This window comes from Miscanthus floridulus, chromosome 5 (genome assembly GCF_019320115.1).
Source record: "Miscanthus floridulus cultivar M001 chromosome 5, ASM1932011v1, whole genome shotgun sequence".
Lineage (NCBI taxonomy): Eukaryota > Viridiplantae > Streptophyta > Magnoliopsida > Poales > Poaceae > Miscanthus > Miscanthus floridulus.
The window spans coordinates 147,526,507-147,550,752 of record NC_089584.1 but is presented as its reverse complement, the minus strand read 5'-3'; the positions used below and the strand labels follow the sequence as shown (position 1 = coordinate 147,550,752).

The window sequence follows — 24,246 nt, the reverse complement described above, 5'->3', positions numbered from 1 at the left end:
AAAAAAACGGTTGAAGATAGATTATTCGGTGTTGGCATCAAAAAATTATCGATATAGTGTCAAATAAATGCTAATGAAAAAAAGAAAGATATTATCTATGGTATCAACTGAAAAAATAATAATCACATCTAGTCATCCAGACTTACACTTTGTGATGTGATTGGATTGTAAATTAGCTTACCTTAGGGAGAGACTAGATCACTTGCGTGTATGGCGCCGTTCGGCTGGTTAAAAGACCAGCCGGGCCGGATTCACTGTTTATGGATAAAAATCACTGTTTGTGTTCTTATAAATTTCTCCAGATACCTCCAAATTTCTCCAAACGAACAGAGCCTATATAGCCTTTCGGATCATGCCTCCTCGATTGGGTTGTAGGACGACGGCAGCGATGCCGCCCTTGCAGCTTGATGGTGGTGTTGTCGCGTCGGAGGCGTGTCCATCCGCGAGGTAGGCTGATGAGCCAATAAGCGCGCATGACGACTGAGATTTCAAGAATTGGCATGGAGATGGAATGAGCGTCGTGGAGATACACGATGAGAACAACACCAAATCGCCCAAATCACGGAGATGGAATGGCTGCAGCATGCCCCTTCGCCGCGTTAGCTACCTGTTGGGTAAATTGGGCCTTAAGCTTATGAATCGAGGGCATGTATATATGAACTAGTGATTAACAAGGTATTAATTAAGGTTCAAGTATAACCCTTGAGATTGAGACGATACAATAAACACCGGGGATGCAGAGTTGATAAAAGAGAGACAAGAATGGATATGCAATAGCCATAGAAGTAGGTTTTAGGTCCAAGTTTTTATTAAGGGCGTGTTTGGCGTAGCTCTGAAGGGCTCCGGCTCCCTACGTTCACCACCGTGCAACATTGTATGTGACCGTAGTAGCCAGAAAACAGCTCCGGCTCTGCCCCAACCCCAAGACATGAGTTGACGGATCTGCAGTTTTGGTGCTCCGACGGGCTCCACCTCAGTGGTGCTACAGTAGCGAAGCCGGTCGGAGCCGCACAAAAAAAAACTACCTAATGACCGGTGGATTGAACCGATGGTGAAATGAATCCCTATGATTTTCACTATCGGTCCCAATCTAGTCGTCGTACACCTGCTTGTGAACCAACAGTGATAATTTATCACAAGAGGTTATGATGATTTTTAAGTAGTGTTTACTCCCTTTACACGGAATTTCACCATTTAATTTGATTAAAGAAATTGCAACCTTAATTGTTCAAATATTAACGCCTGGCTTTTTTTACGGATCATTTCTGGCTCTTTAGTTTTGGGACAACAAGGAATGGGAAGACCCATATCTCCAAATTTAGCAATGATAATGATAATACAGTTCGATATTGTATTTTCTTGAGAGATGTAGCACTGAGCAGCTCGCTGCTCGCATACGTAGCATACAGTATGTAGCAGCGCAGGCGCAGGCAGCAGAGCACACCGAGACGTACGTAACGTAACGTAGCGGCCAGGAAGCCTGCATCGCCACTGCAGACCGAGCTAGATGGGCCGTCGAGGTGCGGCGGCGCTGCTGCTGCTGCTCGTCGGGGCGGCGGGCAGAGCGCGTGACGTGGCGGCGGCGCTGTTCGTGTTGGGCGACTCGCTGGTGGACGACGGCAACAACGACGCGCTCGCCAGGGCCGACTACTACCCCTACGGCGTCGACTTCCCGCCGCTGGGCGCCGCCACCGGCAGGTTTTGCAACGGCAAGACCGTCGCCGACGCCTTGTGTCAGTGTCTGTCGACCTGTCGTCTCCATCACATTCTTCAACTCTGCCACCGGCCTGCAACTAAGACCCATCCGTTCCGTTGTTTCTGGGCCTGGTTTAGTTTGCAAATTTTTTTGCGAAATGGCACCGTAGCACTTTCGATGTTATTTAGCAATTAGTGTCCAATCATAGTCTAATTATGTTTAAAAGATTCGTCCCGTGAATTTCGTCTAAACTGTGTAATTAGTTTTATTTTTTATTTATATTTAATGCTTTATGCATGCGTCCAAAGATTCGATGTGACGGAAAATTTTGAAAATTTTTACAAAATAAAGTGCAACTAAACAGGCACCCAGGCGATCTTGTGGGTCTCCGGTACGTGCCGCCGTACACGAGCACCCGCGGCCTGAACGGGACGGCGGCGATGCAGGTGCTCGGCGGCGTCAACTACGCGTCGGCGGCGGGGGGACATCCTGGACGAGACAGGGCAGCACCTGGTGTGTGAGTGTGCAGTGCACGCCTGCACGCGCTAACGCACGACCAAAAGCTTCAGTTTTTCTGACACTAAGCTGAGCAGAAACCTGCGACTGCCTTTGCTTGCACTCGCAGGGCGAGAGGTTCAGCCTGAGCCAGCAGGTGCTGCACCTGGAGGCGGCCGCTCCGCATCGGCTACGAGCCTACGACTCCGGCGACTGGTACCGCCCCGACGAGTACGCCGCGCTCCTGCTCGACCACTACGCCCGCCAGATACTGGTACGGTCACTTAGTCAGGCCCTGTTCGTTTGGCAGGGAATCACCAACTGAAACTAATTCTGTCAGGAATAGTTCAGTAATTTATATAGCAAATTATCACTAGCATTGAATCTTGTCAGGAATAGAGCTAAACGAACGAGCCCTCAGTCAGAGTGAGTGATTGTAGCTAGAGAACAGTGACACGCGATCGATCGAGCTCAGCTGCTGCAACCAATTCCTGAGTCCTGACACTTGTATGCACTGCACTGTTGCAGGCTATGTACAGCCTTGGGCTGGGGAAGTTTCTACTGGCCGGTGTGGGCCCGCTGGGCTGCACCCCGGGCCTGCGGGCCTCGGCCGGGACAGGCCGACAAGGCCAGTGCGCGGAGCATGTTGGGGCTGTTCAACCAGGGGCTCAGATCGCTCGTCGACCAGCTCAACGCCGACCACCACCCTGCCGCCTCCTTCGTCTACGGCAACACCTACGCCGGCGTCCAGGACATGATCCACAACCCCGGCAAATATATGGTTTTACAGTGGTGGACAGCGGGTGCTGTGGGGTACGTGGTGCAGATCACCACCACCTGCGGCCTCTGCGTGCCGTTGGTGGCGCCGTGCGGCGAGCGGGAGCGGTACGTGTTCTGGGACGCCTACAAACCGACGCAGGCGGCCAACCTGGTGATGGCGCAGATGGCTTTCGATGGCACGCCGGAGCACGTCTACCCTCTCAATCTCCGGCAATTGGCTGAGCTGTAGACGAACATATATATGCATGCGTGTGCGTCGTACTTCATCAGACAAACTTGTGCATGAATGCATATGACTATATATGATACGTGTACGGTGTACCGTTGCACGACCGCAAAGAGGTTCAGAGATCGATCCATGCATGTCCTTAGTTCGTAATTCTAATAGACTAAGCATGGTTATGAGCAAAACAAGATCTGAAGACTAAGCAAAGAAGCATGATTATCATTGGCGCCTATACTTAAGGTATAGGGCTGTATAGGCACATATATATGCAGCAAAGTGATGGGTACATACATGTAGAGTTCCCCAATTAATATTGCTATGCAAATACATATATAGTTGATGATGAGTTCATGCATGTAAACTAATTAAATGTGTCTTCAAGAGATAGATATGCATGGCACATTAGCCTCTCAGAAGGAAGCTTAATACACTTCATAGTGTCTATTACATAAATCGTTGACGAACAATGTAATGATAATATATATGTCTGTCATCATAATAAGGGGTTTTAGTACGTAATCATTCATCTAATGATGATGAAGGATCAGAAGCTTGGCTTGGCCTAACCATGTCTGGCTTGCTTGGTACGGTGAAGAGGACGACAGATCAGTGTGATGATGATCAATGCATGATGATATGGGAGAGGAAGGGAAGGACCAAAACAGAGATTAAAATGAGCAAGGGCTCCTAGCTATCCTAGCTAGTTAATTATTAGTTGCATTGGTTCATGAAGATGTATATATATTATATATGACTAGCACAAATTGACCGGTAATTCAGTAAACCTTCTGTATGCGTCTACACAAACTTCTGTGGACCCACACATGGCTTTGTACGTGAAAATGTCATCTTGAGAGATGATGACAGCAGGATTAGTTGAGTAACGCTGCACATGAAAAACCAGCAGCGACTCATCTCAGTTCAGTTCGTCCTTGCACCCTTCCATAAGAGTGCAATGAACAGTTAGCAGCAAATTAAAGCTCCATCTGCCTAGCTACAAAGTTTATGATGTATATGAAACTACATGGAGACTAACAAAAACAGGTGCTGATGACTGGTGACCTTTATATGCATGCATGGCGACTACAAAGTAATATTATATTTCTATTACTAGACTGATCACTGATGAGCTAGACATTATGGATTCATCAGAGGATTTTATATTATAGCACAAATAAAGGATGATGGAAAATTGGACCTGCCATGGTCCTTTTTTCATTGGTTAGTCAGACGAATGCAGCACCCATCCCAGAGTGAGCATCGGCGTCAACAAGTTAGTCAAGTCTCTCATCAAGTGTAGGTACGTGCAGGCGAGCAGATGCATGTGTGCATGCATGGTGAGTACCTAGCTATCACACACGTACATCTGCATGCCTGCACTATCATTTGAAGCCATCCAAGACTTGCTGTGTTAAGGGAGGTAGCAGAGATGCATGATATGCGTTGACTGTCTGGGTATACTGACTGATCATGTACCGAAGGAATTGAAGAAGATAGGTGCGTGCATGCATGGTTGAGAGACGGGTAGTTGTCTAGCAGCCATGGTGGTTGTCTAGGCCAAGCTGGGCTTCTGATCCGGTGCTGCAGCAGCCATGGGAGAAGGAACCAGCCTGCTGTACTGGTACTGCTGCGCTGTCGGTGCTGCCAGAGTTGGAGATGTCAGAGACATTGTCATGCCTGCAAAATCACGCTCTGTTAGTTAACTTTTACTTATGAAAAAATGTGACAGAAGTAGTGCGCATGTATATAATCTCGATCATTTGGTACGACTCCTGCACCGGCTTCTCCCTCGATGCATCGGCTCCAGCATCAGAGCGGGCGAAGCTATACCAAATGCCATTATGACGAGCTTCTCTACCCACTAAAACAGGAGCCAGAGCGGTTTTCACATTCGAGGACGAGCCATGAAAAGTGGCTTCATCAGTAGTTCAGTTCAATACACCGGAGGCTCCGGTTTCGGCAGCGGAGTGCGTGCGGAGAAGCCGAGCTAGCTAGCTAATTGAAATATAATTGACGAGTGAAAACAAAAGGATGAAATCTGTCGTGAAAAAGCTATACCTGCTTGGGCAATGGAATTAGGAGTAAATGCCACTGCGCCACCGTATTGCTGGAGGCCGCTGGCAACGGCGGCCAGGGTGGTCGCCGCCGTCGTGGCACCCATCGCAGCCGCAGCGGCGTACTGGTACAGCTGGGGGTACTGCACCATGCTGTACCCGCCAGTGGCCGCCGCGCTCGCCGGACCGTACTGGAAGTAGGGGTACAGTGCGGAGGGGTTGGCCGCCGCCATTGTTAGCCCCGCCGGCGCCGCGGTCACTGCTCCTCCGCCGCCGCCCAAGACGGCGTACTGCTGTAGCTGGGCTCCCTGCTGCAGACCAGTGTAGGGCTGATAGTAGCTCTGCAAAAATTTTGCATGCATGCATGCGTAGACGATGCATGATCAGTACGTATACGACATATATATGTCAAAATACATATACTACTCCTAGGCAATGCAAGGGAATCTTTGTGACAAAGCAAAACTCTAAAAAAGTCTTTGACAAAATGAATATGTGTACCAGCGGATAGCCGTAGTCCGAGAAATAGGGAGAGTACCTGAAATTACAAATAAGTCTTAGTCACTGAAACTAGCACCATATATCAGATTACTACCAAGAAAAAACAAGACTGTAATCAGGTTAAACATGCACGCGAGATCGTTTCATAAATCATAATGTGTGATGTCAAATACAGACGTTGGAACAACTTCTTTCACTACCGATCGATCGTTGATCATTCTATCATGCCATGCCATGTACGTATATGAAAAGGACATGAGGGAATTTGGACGGTGCATGCATGGATCCATGCATGCTTGCATGGGTCAAGAAGCAAGGCCAGCTAGGTCCTTGACCGTGCACGCAGACCAAAGCAGGACCGGAGGAAGCGTGCATGCACGCGGCATGCGAGCCTGGCGCCCTGGCCGCATGCAGCTAGTATGCAAGAAAGCTAGGAGGGGCCAGCCAGCAGCGCAGCTTTTTCCAAAGCGATCTGCCGCCTTGTTTAGTTCCCTTCAAAGTTCCTTTTTTCACTCTCTCTCCATCACATCAATTTTTAGACGCTTGCATGGAGCATTAAATGTAGGTAAAAAAAATAATTAATTGCACAGTTTAGTTGGAAATCACGAGATGAATCTTTTGAGCTTAGTTGGTCCACGATTAGACAATATTTACCAAATAAGACGAAAGTGCTACTATTCATCAGGTTGAAATTTTCTTCAATCTAAACAAGGCCATGGTAGCCAGGCCCGGCCCTGGGGGTTCGAGCTGTGCCCACGCACAGAGCCCTTGAAGCCTAGGGGCTCAATCTTATGTAAGCCCTTGTTTAGTTTCACCACAATATTTCAAAAAGTGCTACAGTATCTGTCACATCGAATGTTTGCGACCGTGTATGGAGCATTAAATGTAGACGAAAAAAAACTAATTACACAGTTTAGTGGGAAATTACGAGACGAACGTTTTGAGCCTAATTAATCCATGTTTGAACACTATTTGCCAAATAAAAACGAACGTGCTACATTAGCCCCAAATTCCAACTTCCTGGAACTAAACATAGCCTAAGCTAGTTGGCAATACTCTGGTCTAATAGAAAATATATATATATGGCTCATAGGAAATACTAGGCGCGTAAGAAAGAGTCTATCGATTCCCTTCCGTCGCGGCCGCTCTCCTTCGTGGTTTTATCGCGGCGTGCCTTCGCGTCTGCCGTCCGGTGCCACCATCGTCGATCGGCCGTGCGCAGCGCACTGGCTACTCCGCTTGCTCGCTCCATAACTCCGTTCCCAGCCAAACGAGTACAACACTACGGCTATACGAGACGTCCTTGTGTCCAGACGTGTTCAGGTAGAGTGCCGTGCCCAATTGCCCCTGTTCCCTAAGCCCCTTTGTTGATTGTTTAATCAATGTTTAATTTGCCTAATTGCCTTTGCCCCCTGTCGTTATTTTTCAGAATATAAGACTCGGATCTAATTTGGGATTGGAGAATTCCTAATGGTGCAGGGCAGTGAATAATTATTATTCCTGTTCTCCACTTGTCTCTCACCAAAAAAATACTTGGTAATTTACTGACACTCATTTTTATTTTAACGTTAAACTGAATCTAGTATTTCTAAAATTTTTTATTTTAACGTTAAACTGAATCTAGTATTTCTAAAATTCCAGTGCACTCGTGTTGACAAAAGGCTCACATTTATATAGAAGTGAAAAAAGAAAAAATAGAGATGGATATAATTTTTATGCATATTATTATAATTATAATGAAGGGCCCATCTTTCGGGCTTCACTCCAGGTCTATAAATTGACAGGACCGGGCCTGATCACTACTGGAGGCGGGCTCTTTGCCGAGTGCAACAGTGCCTGTTGCACTCGACAAAGGTAGCTTTGCACTCGGCAAAGCCTTTGCCGAGTGCAACACTCGGCAAAGAGCCTCCGTCGAATCCCCTTCCGGTAAAGGCTGCTTTGCCGAGTGCCAAATTTCGGGCACTCGGCAAAGATTTGACGCCGTCGGCCGACGGCCGACGCCGTCTAATTTTTTTTAAAAAAAACTCTTTGCCGAGTGCCACAGCTCCGGCACTCGGCAAATAAATCTGTTTTTTTTAAACCTCTTTGCCGAGTGCTAGACTTTGCCGAGTGCCACCCGGTCCGGCACTCGGCAAAGAGTGGCTTCGTCGAGTGTCCGATTTTTTGCACTCGACAAAGCTGGCGGCACTCGGTAAATCTGCGTTCTCCTGTAGTGGATGGTAGCCCCACATAATATATGCATACGAGACCTGTGTACTTGCTGTATAAAAATGCCGCATGCTCTCAGTCTCAGTCACACATGATGATGAGGTGCTCACGCGCTCTTACACTTACACACCTACTAGGTCTCTGCTGCATACAGTATCTGGTGGACTGGTGCGAGCTAACTAATAGAAGCAACCTAAGTAATCTATATATATATATATATATATATATATATATAACTACTATCCTGTAGCTGGCTACAGAATAACTTATTCTGTAGCCACTTTGAGTTACGATAATTACTATGTTAATTTACGAGATTATAGTAACTCCTTACTAAGTGATTTAATATAATGTTATGGTAAATATCCCTATGTGTTATAGTAACCCAACTATCGTAAATATGTATTGACATTACGGTAAATTAGTATATAAAATTATAGTAAATGGAGGTGGCTACAGAATAACTTATTTTGTAGCCGGCTACTGAATAGCCTCTCCCTATATATATATATATATATATATATATATATATATATATATATATATATATATATAGGTAACTTGTACTATGGCCTTGTTTAGATGCCATCCAAATTTTAAGTTTTTTCACTCTCTCTTCATCATATCAATTTTTAGCCGCTTGCATAGAGTATTAAATGTAGGTAAAAAAATAACTAATTACACAGTTTAGTTGGAAATCACGAGATGGATCTTTTGAGCCTAGTTGGTCCACGATTGGACAATATTTGCCAAATAAGACGAAAGTGGTACTATTCATCGGGTTCAAAAAATTTGCAAAGTGAACAAGGCCTATGTATTGTAGACATAATTAATACATCTTTAAAGATTGGGGCTGGTATTAAAGCCAGCTGATAAGCGAGCTGAAGTTGTTTTGTTGTGAGAGAAAAATACTGTAGATTCTAGCTGATAAGCGGTTGATAAGTTCAAGCGAATAGGCCTAATGTATCTATAATTAAAAGCTAGAACGACTTACAGTTTGAAACGGGGAGCAGTAGTTGCTAGTTGTGCACTAAGCAACCTAGCAAGCATAAACACTAAGCAAGCTAGCAAGCATATAAATAAGGAGCGTATATATGCACGCAGCAATGTACAGTGGCCGGAACAGGGAGTGCATGATCTGATCTCTGTAGTAGCGTCTGCTGCATAAGCTAGCTGTGGCCCATGGGCACATGAAGGAAGATGAGAGGCACATGCCTGGGTGATGGACGGTGCAGTGGCTGGCCCCTCCTACCATTAATGACCGAGCAGGCAGAGGCTGGCATGCAAGCGGAGGCCGGCGCTGCCTTTAACCGAAACCCATGTCTTTACAGCTAGCGCAGCAGTGCAGATCGGGAGACACACAGATGGATGGATCGATAGACTGGCCGGCCGGCCGGCCGGCATGCATGCATCAGAAGCTAGTAGCTGTGATGGTGGCCACTGGCCATTGTGCCCATTGGCCAATGCATGCAAGGTGCAGGATAGAAGTAGGACTCACCCGGCGTACACACTGTAAGTAGGGATCCCTTGCTGGATGCCATGATCGGCCGCCGGAACGAAGCTCATCAGGCTGGCACCACCAACACCAGCTGCCTGAAAGGACTTCATTGTTGCCCGCATGTTGTTGCTGCCTCCCCCGTAAACATGAGCTGCCGCATGCATATCCATCCATATCAACACACAGTTACACAGGTATTCATTAAGTGAAAGACGTTAGTGTTAGTCAAAATTGTTAGGTTACATTATTAATTAATCATTGGAGAATTTGATTTGCAAAAGTCAGTAAATGACACAGTAATAAGAGAGAGAGAGAGAGAGAGAGAGAGAGAGAGAGAGAGAGAGAGAGAGAGAGTTGTTGAATACACATGCATGCCCACGGTTATATCAATTCGGTCTAGCAGTAAGATTCATGTAGGAACAATGCGGCGCCATGATTTTATGCATGCACTCAATGGATGATAATCTAGATAAACTACTGAAAGTGATTTCGTAGCAATGCATCTGCTACTAGTACTAGTATTCAATTTGCAATGTCATGACCAAGAATGCAGTAGTAGACAGTGGCATAGTTCAGCTGGCTGTTTGCCGGCCGGCTGGCTGGCCAGTTTGACTCACGAAATCACTGTTCACGTCCTGCCAGAATAGTATTTTTCTCTCACAACAATCAGCCGGAACAGTATTTTTCGGTCCTGCCGAATAGGGCCAGTACTATTAAACAGGCCGGCCGGGCAGCAGCAGCTAATAAGAAAGATTTGTACTCGCAGCAGATGCAGTACGTTCTATGGTTAGTTAGTTAGTTAGAGAAGGGTGTACGGAAAGAAGATAATTTTGTAGAGGACAAGGACATCAAAGCACACTGAAGGGTTGGAAGAAGCAACTAGCAAGGCAAGCTAGCCTGGAAGGAACAACCCCCAAGAATAACTAACCACGCTTGCTTTTAGCGCTTTGCAGAAAGCTGGAGGTGATGCAGCTTTTTTCATCTTGGGGAAATACTGTCGGGAAAACTATACCTGGATACTATATGTTCTTTGTTTTGACCCTTTTTATTTGCACGATACCATATATACTTCTGCATAGCATCTTGCCTTTAATGGAAGATATATATGCAATGCAACATTAATACAATTGATCTTGCAAAATAGCTAGCACCACATCATATACCCAATATATATATATATATATATATATATATATATTGACAAAATTAAACTTTAACTAATTATTACTAGTTAGTTATTCAGTTGATTCATTCTAAACAAAAAGGCATCATGCATTCCCTGCTTCAGACAATATTTGATTTGATTCTAAAAGTGCAGTGGTGCCTGAAATATTCTCTTGACTAGTTTAAGGCAGCACTAATGTAAGAAGCTATAGAAAACACAGCTTAATTAGCAGCAGCAACGTAGTTTATGCGCAAGGCATATATACATCAGCATAAAATGATGCAAAGAGATGCAAAGGCAAAAGCCTTAGCCTTTGAACTACATGATGCATGTATATATCAATATATATATATATGGCATGAATTAAGAAGCTCAATAAGGCTCTATATTACTTAGAAATTCTTTTGATGAACATTAATTAATCTGTTGATGAAACGATTTATTAGTTTATTCGCTAAAGAGTGAAGATAAATCCAATGAACAATATAAATTACCATATGGTTGCAGATACGGCGGCAGCAGTGCTGTCTTGGACTTGTTGACCCCGAGATAGGCAAGATTGCAGTTGGCCCTCCTTCCATCAATCACCGGGTACGGATCGATGCAAGCTCTCAGCGCCGCCTCTGGCTCACGGAAAGTTACCTGCAATTATACAAGCTTATAACCATCAACAACTATTTCAATACCGTATATATATATTAAGCTCTTGATCAGTTCAATGGTTCATGTGTGCAACTTGTTAATTATTGGACACTAATTAAACTCTTTGTTATATTCAACTGAATTGATGAGGGTATATACAAAATTAACGAAGAACTTAAAAAAGTTAGGATTAAAGAAGAAATAGTAAATCATATGTTAACAAACCAGGAAATTATATAGGATGGTTCTGAATGAAGAGAAAAAAAAAGAGGAAGGGTTTGGAACTCACAAATCCGTATCCCTTGGATCTGCCGGTGTTCTTGTCGGTGATGACGACGGCCTCAAGGATGTCGCCGAACTGCTGGAAGTAGGCCCGCATGCCCTCCTTGTGCGTCTCCCACGCAAGGCCCCCCACGAACACCTTGGTGAACGTCGTGTCGCCGAACTGCCCCGCACCGCCGCCGCCGCCGCCACCGCCGGACATCGCCTGAGACATATCTGTACAGTATCCTCGGCCGGCCCTCACTCGCTATGTATATATCCAACAGCTACGTACTGCCAGGCCCCTGATCTCCTCCTTGTTCCTCTTCTGGCTGATGATCCTCTCTCTTTCTGCACCGCTAGCTCCCCTCCTTGATCTGTCTACCTCTGGCGGTATCCACTATCCACCAACCGAGAGGACTACTAACTTTGTATTTGGGGTCAGAAAGGCGGGGCCTGATCTCAAGGCTTGATATGCAAGGGAGGAAAGGCTACCTCTCTCCCTCCAAGCACCAACCCTAGCTAGCTAGCCTAGCTACAGCTGCCTGGCCTGATCTCTCTAACTTGCAGAGGAGGGGGTAGGAACTAGGAAGAGAGAAGAGGGGAGAGAGAAAGATATCAGAGAGAGAGAGAGAGGCTAAAGTTGGCTGCAGGCAAAGGGGAAAGAAAGGAAGAGGAGAGAAGGTAGGACCTGGCACCGTTATATAGCTAGTCCACCAGTACCCCGTCTCTCAGTATCTCTACGCCACATTTGCTGCTTGGCCGTCCTGCTTCCTTGAAAATGTAGGCTCCACAAAAGTGCTGCTATAGTACCCTGCTATTTACATGATCAGATATGTATATACATAGTATGTTTCATACATATTATTATCATACATTTATATATACATTCAATTTAATTAAGAAAGCTAACAAAAAAAAGATGTGGAACTAGTAGCAGGTCTACAGGTTTTACAGATACATGAAACAAATTTTGGTAATGATAATGAGTTTGCCTATCTCTGCTGCCTTTCCACTGTGTGGATATGAAGTAGGAACTGGCAAGGTGCAATATTGCACGCTAATGCCCCAGTTGTCGTAGCTCGCTAGGATAGTGATTATTATTGATGAGCAAACCTGTAATACGATGGAACGAAAGCGACAGATCAAGTTCTATCTCATCAGTGTTATTAACTATCCAGATTGCAATATATAATTTATTGCCTGTAGAAGCAGTACTGCGGATGATTATCTTTTTTATTTTGGCTCATCAATAGTGAGCAACTATATAACCAGGCCCCAACATATATATTAAGGTTCCTTTAGTAACATTTTTTTGCTAAATCATATATGCCCTAAGACTGCATCATTTATCAACAATTATGGCTGATACTGCTATTTCATTCTATCCCATCAAATTGTACTATTGTTGTCTCTATTAGCTATGTACGTATTGTTAGAAATACACACAATGATATTTGTGTGGTCCAAACTTTTAACAGAAGCAAGTGACCATCTATACTGAATTGTTCTTGCGTAATGAGAACAGAGAGTGACCGTACCATAGCCAGTTATGAAAATGACACCAAGGAAAAGGCGTACCGACAGAAAATTCAGCAACCAAATAACCCCACACCAGAGAAAAAGAGAAGATCGAATATGTGAATCTTGTCACAGAAAGGTCTCCATGATATTGTTGAGTGGGAGACCAGTACATGAATCTTCTTTGAGATGACAGCTAGACACATTAACAATAACTTATCTAATGCTTAGCGTGATGATATGTTTAAGTACTGCTCTGCTCAGCAGTTGACCTACCTCGTGAAGTAGTGGAAGAACACATTCGATGCTAGCCTCACTGGCTAGGGTGCTGGTGGATATATACGTAGAGCCTATATGCTAGTGTCAGCTATGTACAGCTCTGGTCACCACAACACACACGTCATATATACAGCTAAGAATGTCGTACATAATAATTATATTATCATAATTTTATTTGTTAGAAAGCATCACAGAGATTGGAAGGCACAATATATATCCAAAATGTGTTATTGAAAATTGGAATAGTATACCACTTCTGCTTCGTGTGTCTTGCGTGTATGGAGATATATATGTGGTCAAAACCGTGTTGGCGTTGGTACATGTTTCTGACCAAGCTTTATGCATACATGTGTTGACTTCTGTGAGTTTTGGTTGAGTTTGGTTTCAGTATATGATTCCTTGTAGAACGTACAGTATTATGTTCGCTTGAACTGCTTTAGGTCTTTAGCAATACTTTTAAGCGAACAAAATGTGTTTTCCTCCTACAACAAATTAGCATAAGCATTAGCATAAACATCTCCTGACTCTACGTCTATATATAGAAGAGGAGGAATATCTGTATATGAATGCAAAAGTTGGTGGCTTGTGTTTTGTAGCTCGTACCTGCAAATGTTTCCATACGCCAGCATGGTCCATAGGAACAGAATAAATTTTGAGGGCTTCATGCATCTTTTATCTCACCGACTCACAAGTGGCTTTCTGGTGGAATAGTTATGGTTCTCCATTTGCAATTTTGAATGAAGACTTGCGTCACAAGGGAACCCACGCAAATATTCTTGTATGCATGCTTCTCCCCAAAGTCAATTGATTCACACACTTTTCTCTAGTTGGTCTCTGGAAGAACCCTTCTCAGAGATAAAGTTTCAAATCCACAAACAACGGCAGTGGCAGAATCATGCAAAAATGCAGTGACAGAACTTTTTTTTTACGAAACAGTGACAGAACTTTGCAAGCATTTTGTTAAATTCAGGAGGAGAGCGACAGATTATCCAAATATTTGACTTACAGTGGGTTCCTCTTTTGTCCAGCTACTATTCATTCACCCATGAACTGTCACCACTGTTCAGAAATAATATATATGCTACCCAGCAACATCATTGATCGTTGTGGGAAGAAAAGGAGAGCCTCCAGAAAGTGACGCACGGCCCGTGCAATTCTCCAAGGATGCTGTGATAAAAAGAGGTGGGAGTATCGTGCGAGTTACTCCCCGTGACCACTCCAATCACCTCAGGAGAAAGACTTGGATTTCAAAGGTTGTTATTCATATAATCAGAAATCACCTCACTGCTTAATCAGGTGTTGGTGGCCAAGTAGTGAGGCCAACTCAGAGGATACTTTCTTGAGCAGTACAATATAGTATCTCTTCGCAGTAGCTGGTAATGTATACTTTTCCACAGATGTCATATGGGTCCCAGCTCCCAAACTGACTTAACTTTTGACAGCAAGGAGAGAGCACTTTTAGACGGATATGCAAGATACACCACCGCATTTGGTGACAGATGACAGATAAGGCTGAATTTGTTGCACTGGCATACATCAAGCCTTTCAAGATAAACGACCACAAAAATAAGCTTAATTATAGCTGACAACAGAAGGGACAGAAAGCTGTAACCTCTAATCAGCATAATATGACGATTCGGTACAGCAAAATCTTACATTGATATCATTCAAACTGAGTGATGACTGATGAGGAACACCCATGTTATAATAAGGTGGCTCGGGGTAAGGCAAATTTCTAGCCAACAATGTAATTATGTGAGACAAGGTAATCACACTTCGCCCCAGTTGGCTAAACCGCCATGATCAGAAACACTGGCGTCTTCAGAAATGCTGGTCATGCTTTCAGTCTCATTGTTATTAACATCATATTCACTACCGGAACTATCTTCTTCATCAGATTCAGAAACATCACTGATGTGAAGATCAGAAAACTGATTGGTAGCCAAATGAGGCTCTTGGTCCTTCCCTTGATCCAATCCCCCCATTTTAAGCAAAGAAGCTTCTCTATCATCACCACAAACAAGATCAGCTTTGTGGGATTGTGGAATTCCATAAAGTGCAACATGCCGATAATAAAGTTCAAGCTCCTTTTCAGATATTGCAATGAAACGCCGAACTGTCTCCAGCGACTGTTCATATTTTGATTTTTCAAGTGCCTGATGATCAAAGAAGGGCAGATGTAAGGGCATTTAAAAGATGTATGTAGATCTAGAATCGGCATGATGGCTAATTATCAAGACAAGAGGATTGCAAGAACCTGAGCTGTGCATTAGGTTACACGAACTGGGAATACGGGAGGTATGATGCATACATGAATTTAAATCAATGAAAAGGTTTAACAAGTTTTACTAGTTTATTGTTCTGTGCATATCTGTTGTGTTATAAAACATAAAGGGAGCAGAGAGCCATTGCATTTTCATAGCATGCATCAATCTATCTACAGCAACAGCAAAACCTTTAAGTGTCAAGCGAGTTGGGTTACACTAAAGGGGGAAACCAACAAGAATAAACAAACAATTTGCCAGCTCTGAACGAGAGCTACTAGTGAAGAGGTATAAAGACAAAAGAGTTTTGGAAACAAAATCATTTGCAGCATCCATAAACAAAGATTTGTTGTTTCCATAGCAACAAAAATAAACTAGAAACATCCTAATTACCTTTTTCTTTGACAGCGTATCAACAGGTGACATAACTTCTGGCTGAACATAGTTCTTTCCTCGGTAGAAGACTATGGTGTCATCTCCAATGATGTTGACAGGGATACCACCACTCAGTCGGGCTATCTCATTTGCATATTCCTGGATCTGCCCTGGTTTGCAGGGCTTACATATGACCTTCACAGTTTCATGTTTTTTCCAATGCAAATGCATGTTCAGAATTACGCCTCCAAACACTCCTCGCCTTCCAACAGGGACATAATTTGATTTTTTCTGTGAAACCTTCTTCAAGTAAAATCTTTCCTCGCCACTAAGATCATCTGGTTTAGCCATAGGGCCTTGAGCTTTGGCAATCTCATACTTCTTTAGTTTTTCGACCAACCTAGCTTCCTTTAGTTTGGCCTGAAAGAGAAAAAGGCTCATTTCAATTTATTTTCTCCTAAGAAACCAAAGAAATAAAAGGGACAAATGACACTGTCTTCATTAAATAATATAGTTTTCAATTAGGGTTCAAAGAAATTAAATGGACTTTAATACAAAGAACTACACTACATTATATCATAGAAACCAGAGCAGAGAAAACAATTTGGACATGTTCTGTAAGAAAACTGACTGTAAGGATAGAACAACAATGGTGATTCAGATGCTGCATAATAACTAGGAATCTTATTTTGATAATGTTATTGACAGATACATCAAGCAATATGCATGAAGAAATGGATCAGCAAGACATGAGCCAAGCAAACCAGACCAATCCATATAATATGGTATATGTACACTACCTTCTCGATCTTATATTTGAGCCTAGCTTCAGGTGTGGGAAATTTTTGTTTTATCTTCTTTCCCTTGGGCCTGATGCGCCGTGGATCATTTTTATTTGCCTCCTTCCTCTTCTTCTTTTCCTTCTTCCTCTGAACCTTCAAGCGCTTCTTTGTCAAGTACCTTCTCTTTGTGGAGGGCTCCACCTCCTCAATTTGAAACTTGGGCTTTCCATCATCAGACAGAACTAGATTCACTGATCCATAGGTTACCCATCTCACAGCCAATGAATGCCCAGACAGGTAAAGGGGGGTGAGGAATTTGCTGGGAGAAGCAATAGTAGATCTGTAATAAACAGAAGGAAAATACAAGGAGAACTAAATGAAACCGTCATGCATGAAAAAGGAATCAAAACCATTATGACACCCTTGCTCACATCTTGGATTAGTAAGCTTCAGACAATAATTTGATTGACTAGGTGGGTAACACTTAATCAGTGAACTCTCGTGATATATGTTCCAGAACTCAGCAGAAGAGACTACTTGCTACTTACAGAATAACTGGAGTAATAGCTTTGTGGTTTCATATTGCAAAATCAGTTGCAACCTCTATGTCTAATCGAAAAGGGTAAAAAACATGTTGCGGCCTGAAAAGCCCCAGGACGTTGGGATCATGCAATTAGGCATAAATTTTGCTTATGTGGTGTTTCTCTTTCTCCTTTGGCGTATATGCATACAACTGAGGACTCAAAATCAGTAAGAATTGAAACTGTTTCATTACCTGAGAGCTGGAGGGTAAGGTGAAATTAGTTGCCTCTGGGATATATTCTGGAGAGTGAATGAAGCCAGCTTTCTCAGATTTTGACGCGACAGGATACGGGTTGCCATAGCCTACAACTCGTTTGCCAAAGCATTATGAAATTTTGTCCTGCCGTGACATGTACTTCGTAAAGTCAACTTCACCTGAATGAAAAATGACAGCATTAAGTCCTTTTAGCCTCGATGTCAGAGTCCAAAGGTCATATGTTTTGTTCGGTTTTGATAGAACAAAAATCAGATATGCATGCTACAGCAAGGAAAGGAAGCAGAAAACAATTGTGGCTCATTGCAATCGAGCATCACTGCAAGATACAATCGTCTATGCATGATGTCATGAACTAGATTGCTACGAGATGCAAGATTCTGCACAGGCAATGACGGACTTAAGTTTTTCAGCAGCTTGGCAGTGCAAGACAGTCTTTCCGCTCAGCTGTGTTCTGCAGCAATTTTGGAATATTACTAATGCTATAGGTATATCAAGGTAGCCTTCATCCCATCCCGAAATTATCATTTATCAAGGTAGCGTTCATCTCAGTTAAGGCTAGTAAATAAAATCCCCATATAGCACAAGCTACAGACGTGCATTTGAATGAACAGAGGCGGACGGGATTTACAGATGAAAAACACACACACCAAGACTGGGGATAGAGGGTAAAATCCCATCGGCCCGCGCGCGGGGGCAGACGCACATGAGAGGAGAAAGGGAAACAGAGGCGGCGCAATCTCACCGGAGCAGAGGTCAGTGACGGTGAGCATCCGCTGTCGGCGTCTGCCCACCTTTCTTCTCCTCCACGGCGTCCTGGCGTCGGCCCGGCACTCCCTTTCCTCCGGCGCGGCGGGAGGGAGAGCACGGATCCACACGGCGTTGGATCCGAGTTGGAAAGCCCTCGTCAGTTGCGGCTCCCGCGCTGCCTCAGCCCAGCGACCTGGCCGCCTCCGCCCTCAACCGCCCTGCTGGCTGCTGCAGCGCCCTGCGTCTACGTTGGGATTTTGTTTGGGAATAGAAAGGCCCAAGCGAGGGATGTGGGCTTGTTTCACAGGTGGGCTATGTGGGCCTGGTACACGAAGCAAGTAAGCAGGTGGGCTAATGAGATCACACTGGAAATGCTGGCTTCCATTTCAATTTGTCAGTCACAGTTGCTGCTGGCATTTGAATTTTGATGCACATTTCTGCACGTTGTCAATTTCAACTCGCACTAAGAATATAATAATAGCTCCAGGAAAAAAAACGACTTTATTCTGTCATATCTCGATCACAAGTCTTGTATTGGACTGGAAACGTATGTAATGTAATCCAAGGCAAAAGCAGTCCATTCCACTCGAGCTAAAATCCGGCTGATGGACGACGCGTGGCCCGCACCTTGAGATGCATGGTGGAGTTGTAGTGCACCACCTCCGGCCGCGACGTCTCCATCGACAGCACCTCCGACTGCAGGTAGCAGAAGCCGTCGCCGGCGTCGCCCCCGTACACGAACTGCGCCGCCGCGCACCTGCACTCGTCCAGGCACGCCTTCCTGCACGCGGCGTCGCTCACCCTCTCCAGCGCCCTTAGGCTGGTGGCCGGGTCGTTGAAGTAGGCCAGCCCGGGCAGCGACACCAGCCTTGCCGACGGCCCGCCGCATGCAGCCAGCGCCGGCGCCGTCGGGACACAGCCGCGGTTGGGCCTCCGGAAGTCCACCGCCTGGAAGTTGGCCGCGTCGGGGCAGCTGCACTGCATGTCCGTGCACACGCCGTACGCGCCGCACACCATCGGGAACGCGCAGTCGTCCGGGAAGAGGCGCAGGACGTCGAACACCGGCGCCCACCCCGCGGGATTCCACTCGTACAGCCGGAGGTGCCCGTCGTGCTCCAGCCGCATGTACTGCACCGCCCCGCCGCCGACAGCGGGGAGCTGGATGGTTGCCAGCGGCGTGGAAGCAGCAGGCGCCGCCGCCGGATCGAACACCGCGAGGCTGCCGTTGGCGTACGTCGCGTAGGCGCCGGTGACCTTGCTGAATCCCAGGTGGTAGTATCGCTGCGGCGGCTTGGCGTCGACGTAGGCGCTGAGGCTGTCGTCGGCGACGGTCAGGTAGAGCCGGCTCGCGGACCAGTCAGCGGTGGAGGAGTTGGCGACGAGGTGCGCGCCGGGGCGCAGCGACTGCCCGACGAGCAGCGCGTCGGTGGGGTGGTCGAACGACTGCCACACCGTGGCGTTCCGCGCGTCGATCAGCACCAGATTGCCGTCGCGGGCGACGGCCATCCCGGCCACGGACCGCCCCGCGGTGCCCGCGGACCACACGACAGCGCCACCAGGGGCGGAGCGGAGCACGAGGTCGCCCGTGGCCGTGAGCTCCGCGGACGCGCCCTCCCCGACGGGGCGGCCGCGGTTGGCGGACCAGACCACCTGCGGGATGCCCGCCACGACGGAGGTCATGAGCCCGCCGCTGTTGCAGTAGACGACGGCCACGCCGAGGAGGAACTCGGTGCAGGGCGGCGCCTGGTGGTTGGTGCAGAAGAAGCCGAAGGCGTAGGAGGGCCCGTACCCCGCCGGGTTGAGGCGCAGCAGCGCCGCGCGCGCCACGGAGCCGTCTGCGTACGTGACGTGGTGCGGGAGGGACGCGTCCGTGTTGGCCCACGTCGTCGAGGGCTTTGCCGTCGGGTAGTCGAACGGCTGCGCGCGGACGACAACGCCGCCGACGAGGAGGAGGGCGAGGGCCATGGCGAGGTGCATCGTCGTCGCGCGCCGCGTCGCGGACCGGGTGGCCGGGGTTGGTCAGGAGTTTGGCGTGAGGATAATCGTGGCGATGGGACGCGTTTTATAGCAGAGGCAGAGCATGCAGGAGCACCGCGTGCGGCTGCGATCGGCGCGCACACCGAGAAGGGGGAAGCTGGCCGCTGGTTTCAGTCTGCAGATCGAGCGCGTGGCGCCGACGTGGCCGTTGGTTGGTTACTTGGTTTGGTTGGCACCGTCGTCGTGGATCGGGGGAGGACGCGGGCGGGAAGGAAGCATGAGCTTTTGGCGCAGCGGTGCACGTGACGGCGTCTGCTGAGTGCTGACTACTAGCTCATGCGTCAACGAAATGAAGCGATCCAGATCCAGCTGCCAGCAGCCGGCGGCCGTGCAAACAGCGGACTGCAGCATGCTGTTTCTAGGGAGACTGGTAGAGTAGCTGAGATCGCCTTCCGTGTCTTTGACCGTTTTGTATGCGTACAAAGTGGCCGGGTGCTGGCCAGCAAATCTCTCGCCAGATAAATTTCCGTTCTGAGTAGTAACTCGATGTGCACTCCCTCCCAAAGAAAAATGTCATTAACAAATTCTTTTTGGGACAGAGAATGTACAAATTCGACCCTTTGGGAAACACTGTCCGGGCTGGCAAGCGCTTTTGAGGATGCAAAAATAAACGCGCCACGTGTACTAAGAAGCAATTAGCTAGACGCCAGCCAGCGATTTTTTTTTTGAACTTAAACAGGCTCTCACGCCCTTATATTTAAAGACGATTGCTTAGCCAAATCGCGAGCAACAAGAATATTTACAAACTCTTGGTGTGCTATAGATGGCTTAACGAGCCAGGTCCGATGAACCAGCATGAGCGCAGCCCTAAAAAGAACGCCCGAGTCCAGCATAGCACGATGTTCATAGTGCTGGTGCGAGCACGGGCACCGGTATAGCGCCGTGTCTAGACCGTGACTCTGGCCCACTGTGCGGTACGGGCACGACATCACTAATGGGCTGGTACGATGGCAGCCAAATTATCCCCGATCATTGGATTGACTTACAACATTTTTTACCGTTGGATGTAGCTTTTGACTGAAAACCTAGATATAAAACCAACTTCCTCCTCATATTCTCCCATTCTCCTCCTTCCTGGCCGTGAATTTCTCTCGGTTGCCTCTAGCTTCCGACCACAATACCCTCTCTCTCCCTAGTCCAACGGCCGCCGGTCTCATGACACTCCCTCTCCCTATATCATCTTCTCCTCTAGGTCACTTCATGCCTCTCTCTCTCTCGGCGGCGGCCTTGCGCGAGGCGTGACTATGACGATGGCGGCACGATGACATGCACGATGCGCGGCTGCAGCCTGCAGCGATGGTGACAGTGGATCGCAGACTCGGGCAATTATGCCCATCGACATGACTTAGTCCCTACAAGGTCGTGCTTGGGCCGAGGGTTGCGTATACGACGACTCAACACGACACGACACGTCATGAGCAAGTTACAGTGCATAATAGTAGAGTGCCTAATAGTGTCAGGTCAGGCCACTTGTTCGGCCATCTATAATGTATACTAGGCCCTCCTAGAAAATGGATCCATTTTTTTAAAAAAAAACTAGAATGTTTACACTTAAAATATCGCATTGTTTGGACCGTACAACCCTCTCGCTCCCTAGGCTAGCGGACCCTAGTCCTAGGACACTCCTTCCCTGCTCCCAACGTCATCTTCTCCTCTAGGTCGCTTCCTGCCTCTCTCTCAGTGGCAGTGACCTTGCACGAGGCGCAACTATGACTACGACGATGCGACATGTGATGGGGTGGCTGCGTCCTGCGGCGAAGTGACAGTGCGCCGCTGACTCGGGTCGTCGTGCGCATCGACACGATTTAGTCCCTATAGAGTTGTATCTGGGCCGAGGTTGGACACGATGGCTTGACACGACACGACATAAATAAGTTAGTGTCTAATAGTATCATGCCCCAATAGTGATAGAGTCGGGCTACCTGTTCAGCCATCTATAATGCATACCAGGACCCCGAGAAATGGATCCCGTTAAACATATGTGATAGTTTTACACTTAAAATATAACATTATTTATAATTACATATCTATCGACAAAAGATGCTCGGCAGTCCACCGAGGGGCTACCCATGATGGTAGATTATTCGGAGGAGGTGCGCGTGATTAAGAACAAGATGACAAAAGAGTTAGACAGGTTCGGGCCGCCGGCACGACGTACTACCCTACTCCTGTGGTCTGCTGTTTAGTATTATCTATCGTATGAGATTGGATCTGATATTGAATCTGCTATTGGGATGTTCTCTAGGGGACCCATGCCCCTCCTTATATCCTCTAGAGGGGTAGGGTTACAAGGTGAATATCCTATTTGGTACAATATCTAATAAATCACAGCGGTGCACGCCGAGCTGAGCCATGCACCGTACGCCTCGATCTTGTGGGCTGGGCCACCTTTGAGGCGCGGCCCATGTCTTGTCTTGTGGGTACCGGGGGTCATATCCAGCTAGTCCCCGAGCGTCTTATATCCTTTGGCGACGTCGTCTTGATCAAGGCCGAGCAGTTTGTCGTGAAGCCGACCTCCATTAGTTGACGAACCAAGCGACAAGTATAAAAGCCGACCAACTCAGCTGGTGACTTGGGCGGTGAAAATGCCTGTCGACTAGCTTAATCACCCAGCCGAGCTATGGAGACAGCTGCCGAGCTGTTTAGCTGACCGGCAGACCTCGGACTTCACCAAGTAAGGCTTGCTAGAAGGATGTAAGGGGCTCATGATAAAATTTAAAAATTCTCCACCTTAGGTGAAGTATGCCCACTTAGTCTCCTTAGTCGATAAGAAGGGTAAGTCAGAAGAGAAGCACTACATTCACCGCTAGGTGAAGTGTAACCACTTAGTCCCCGAGCCTGCTGGAAGATGAAGAATGAATCTTATAGCAGGGTTAAAGAAAGTAAGTATGAAATGTACTCATCAAGGTCCCCGACATGCTGTCCAGGATCAGCACCCTGATCCGAACAGCATGGAGCAACTTGATAGCACACCAGCTTTAATCGGAGCGAAGCGAAGACGTGGTAAAATTCGACCACCAAGGGAGTCTCCCGCTTAGCTGGCAGGCATTGGTCGACGATGAAGCATGAAAGGATCAAGATGCCCAAGAGGGGGGGTGAATTGGGCTAATTCTAAATTTTCTTGCAATAATCAAATCCTACGGATAGGCCAATTAACCCCTTGTGTCTAGAAAAGTGTTTCTATCAAATTTACGCACAAAGACTTGCAACCTATGTTCCAAACTTACTTTAGCATAGCAATTCTACGAATGTAAAGACAAGTATTGAATTTGCTCAAAGTAAATACTCAAAGTAAATACTCAAAGTAAATGCTCAAAGTAAATGGAGAGAGGAACGCGGCGATGTTTTGCCGAGGTATCGGAGAGTCGCCACTCTCTACTAGTCCTCATTGGAGCACTCGCGCAAGGGTGTAGCTCCCCCTTGATCCGCTCAAGGATCAAGTGCTCTCTATGGGTTGACTCTTCGACACTCCATCGCGGCGAATCACCCAAAGCCGCTCACAACTTGAGTTAGGTCACCCACAAGCTCTGCCGGGTGATCACCAAGCTCCCAATCACCACCAAACCGTCTAGGTGATGGCGATCACCAAGAGTAACAAGCACAAACTCTCACTTGACCACGCGAAGCCTAATGAGAAGATAGGTGCACACTTTGCTACTCTTGATTCACTAATGAGGTTTCACTCTTGGATTCTCAAATCACAAACACCTCACTAGGACCTTGCTCTTCTTGGCACTCACAAACGTGTTTCTCAGCTGTTGGAATGAGCAAAAGTGACTCCACTCATGAGTGGAGCTTCTATTTATAAGGCAGCCTAAAAAACGAACCGTTATTAGCTTCTGTGGGGTGACCGGACGCTCCGATCGATTTGACCGGATGCTCCGGTCAGTTCAACTCGCGCAACAGTTTTCACGTG

At 46.7% G+C, this 24,246-nt stretch overlaps 3 protein-coding genes and 1 pseudogene across 6 annotated transcripts; 1 reads left to right on the top strand and 3 right to left on the bottom strand.

Moving 5' to 3' along the window:
- The first annotated feature begins 1,507 nt into the window (after positions 1–1,507).
- On the top strand, positions 1,508–3,200 carry LOC136455586 (GDSL esterase/lipase At1g71250-like; annotated as a pseudogene).
- A 291-nt stretch (positions 3,201–3,491) lies between these two features.
- On the bottom strand, positions 3,492–12,200 carry LOC136454056 (uncharacterized). Its single transcript, XM_066454610.1, has 6 exons — positions 11,555–12,200; positions 11,118–11,265; positions 9,459–9,609; positions 5,753–5,789; positions 5,256–5,592; positions 3,492–4,874 (listed from the first exon to the last, which is right to left on the bottom strand). The coding sequence occupies exons 1-6, from the start codon at positions 11,759–11,761 to the stop codon at positions 4,750–4,752; spliced, it is 1,005 nt and encodes a 334-aa protein (XP_066310707.1). The 5' UTR covers positions 11,762–12,200; the 3' UTR covers positions 3,492–4,749.
- A 703-nt stretch (positions 12,201–12,903) lies between these two features.
- On the bottom strand, positions 12,904–18,532 carry LOC136454055 (uncharacterized CRM domain-containing protein At3g25440, chloroplastic-like). Of its 4 annotated transcripts, none has more exons than XM_066454607.1 (7): positions 18,289–18,532; positions 17,523–17,704; positions 16,766–17,087; positions 15,984–16,385; positions 14,333–15,482; positions 13,930–14,171; positions 12,904–13,808 (listed from the first exon to the last, which is right to left on the bottom strand). In XM_066454607.1, the coding sequence occupies exons 2-5, from the start codon at positions 17,627–17,629 to the stop codon at positions 15,096–15,098; spliced, it is 1,218 nt and encodes a 405-aa protein (XP_066310704.1). In that variant the 5' UTR covers positions 17,630–17,704; positions 18,289–18,532; the 3' UTR covers positions 12,904–13,808; positions 13,930–14,171; positions 14,333–15,095. The 4 variants fall into 4 exon arrangements, with proteins under 4 accessions (XP_066310704.1, XP_066310705.1, XP_066310706.1 ...); XM_066454608.1 differs by having other exon boundaries at positions 13,930–14,493; positions 14,607–15,482; XM_066454609.1 differs by having other exon boundaries at positions 13,930–14,868; positions 14,983–15,482.
- A 140-nt stretch (positions 18,533–18,672) lies between these two features.
- LOC136454054 (epidermis-specific secreted glycoprotein EP1-like) lies at positions 18,673–20,311 on the bottom strand. Its single transcript, XM_066454604.1, has one exon. It carries the CDS (start codon positions 20,268–20,270, stop codon positions 18,885–18,887), a length of 1,386 nt encoding a protein of 461 aa, XP_066310701.1. The 5' UTR covers positions 20,271–20,311; the 3' UTR covers positions 18,673–18,884.
- Positions 20,312–24,246: the final 3,935 nt, after the last annotated feature.

Bases quoted from the DNA above. Each gene is read 5' to 3' on its own strand.
- LOC136454056 (XM_066454610.1), bottom strand. From the start codon at position 11,761: ATGTCTCAGGCGATGTCCGGCGGTGGCGGCGGCGGCGGCGGTGCGGGG. The intron at 5,593-5,752 runs GTACACATATTC...AAATTTTTGCAG, and splicing joins CGGACTACGGCTATCCGCTG to AGCTACTATCAGCCCTACAC. The intron at 4,875-5,255 runs GTATAGCTTTTT...GTGATTTTGCAG, and splicing joins TAATTCCATTGCCCAAGCAG to GCATGACAATGTCTCTGACA.
- LOC136454055 (XM_066454606.1), bottom strand. From the start codon at position 17,629: ATGGCAACCCGTATCCTGTCGCGTCAAAATCTGAGAAAGCTGGCTTCA. The intron at 16,386-16,765 runs GTAGTGTACATA...TTTCTCTTTCAG, and splicing joins TCAAATATAAGATCGAGAAG to GCCAAACTAAAGGAAGCTAG. The intron at 15,483-15,983 runs GTAATTAGGATG...TTTGATCATCAG, and splicing joins ATACGCTGTCAAAGAAAAAG to GCACTTGAAAAATCAAAATA.
- LOC136454054 (XM_066454604.1), bottom strand. From the start codon at position 20,270: ATGCACCTCGCCATGGCCCTCGCCCTCCTCCTCGTCGGCGGCGTTGTC.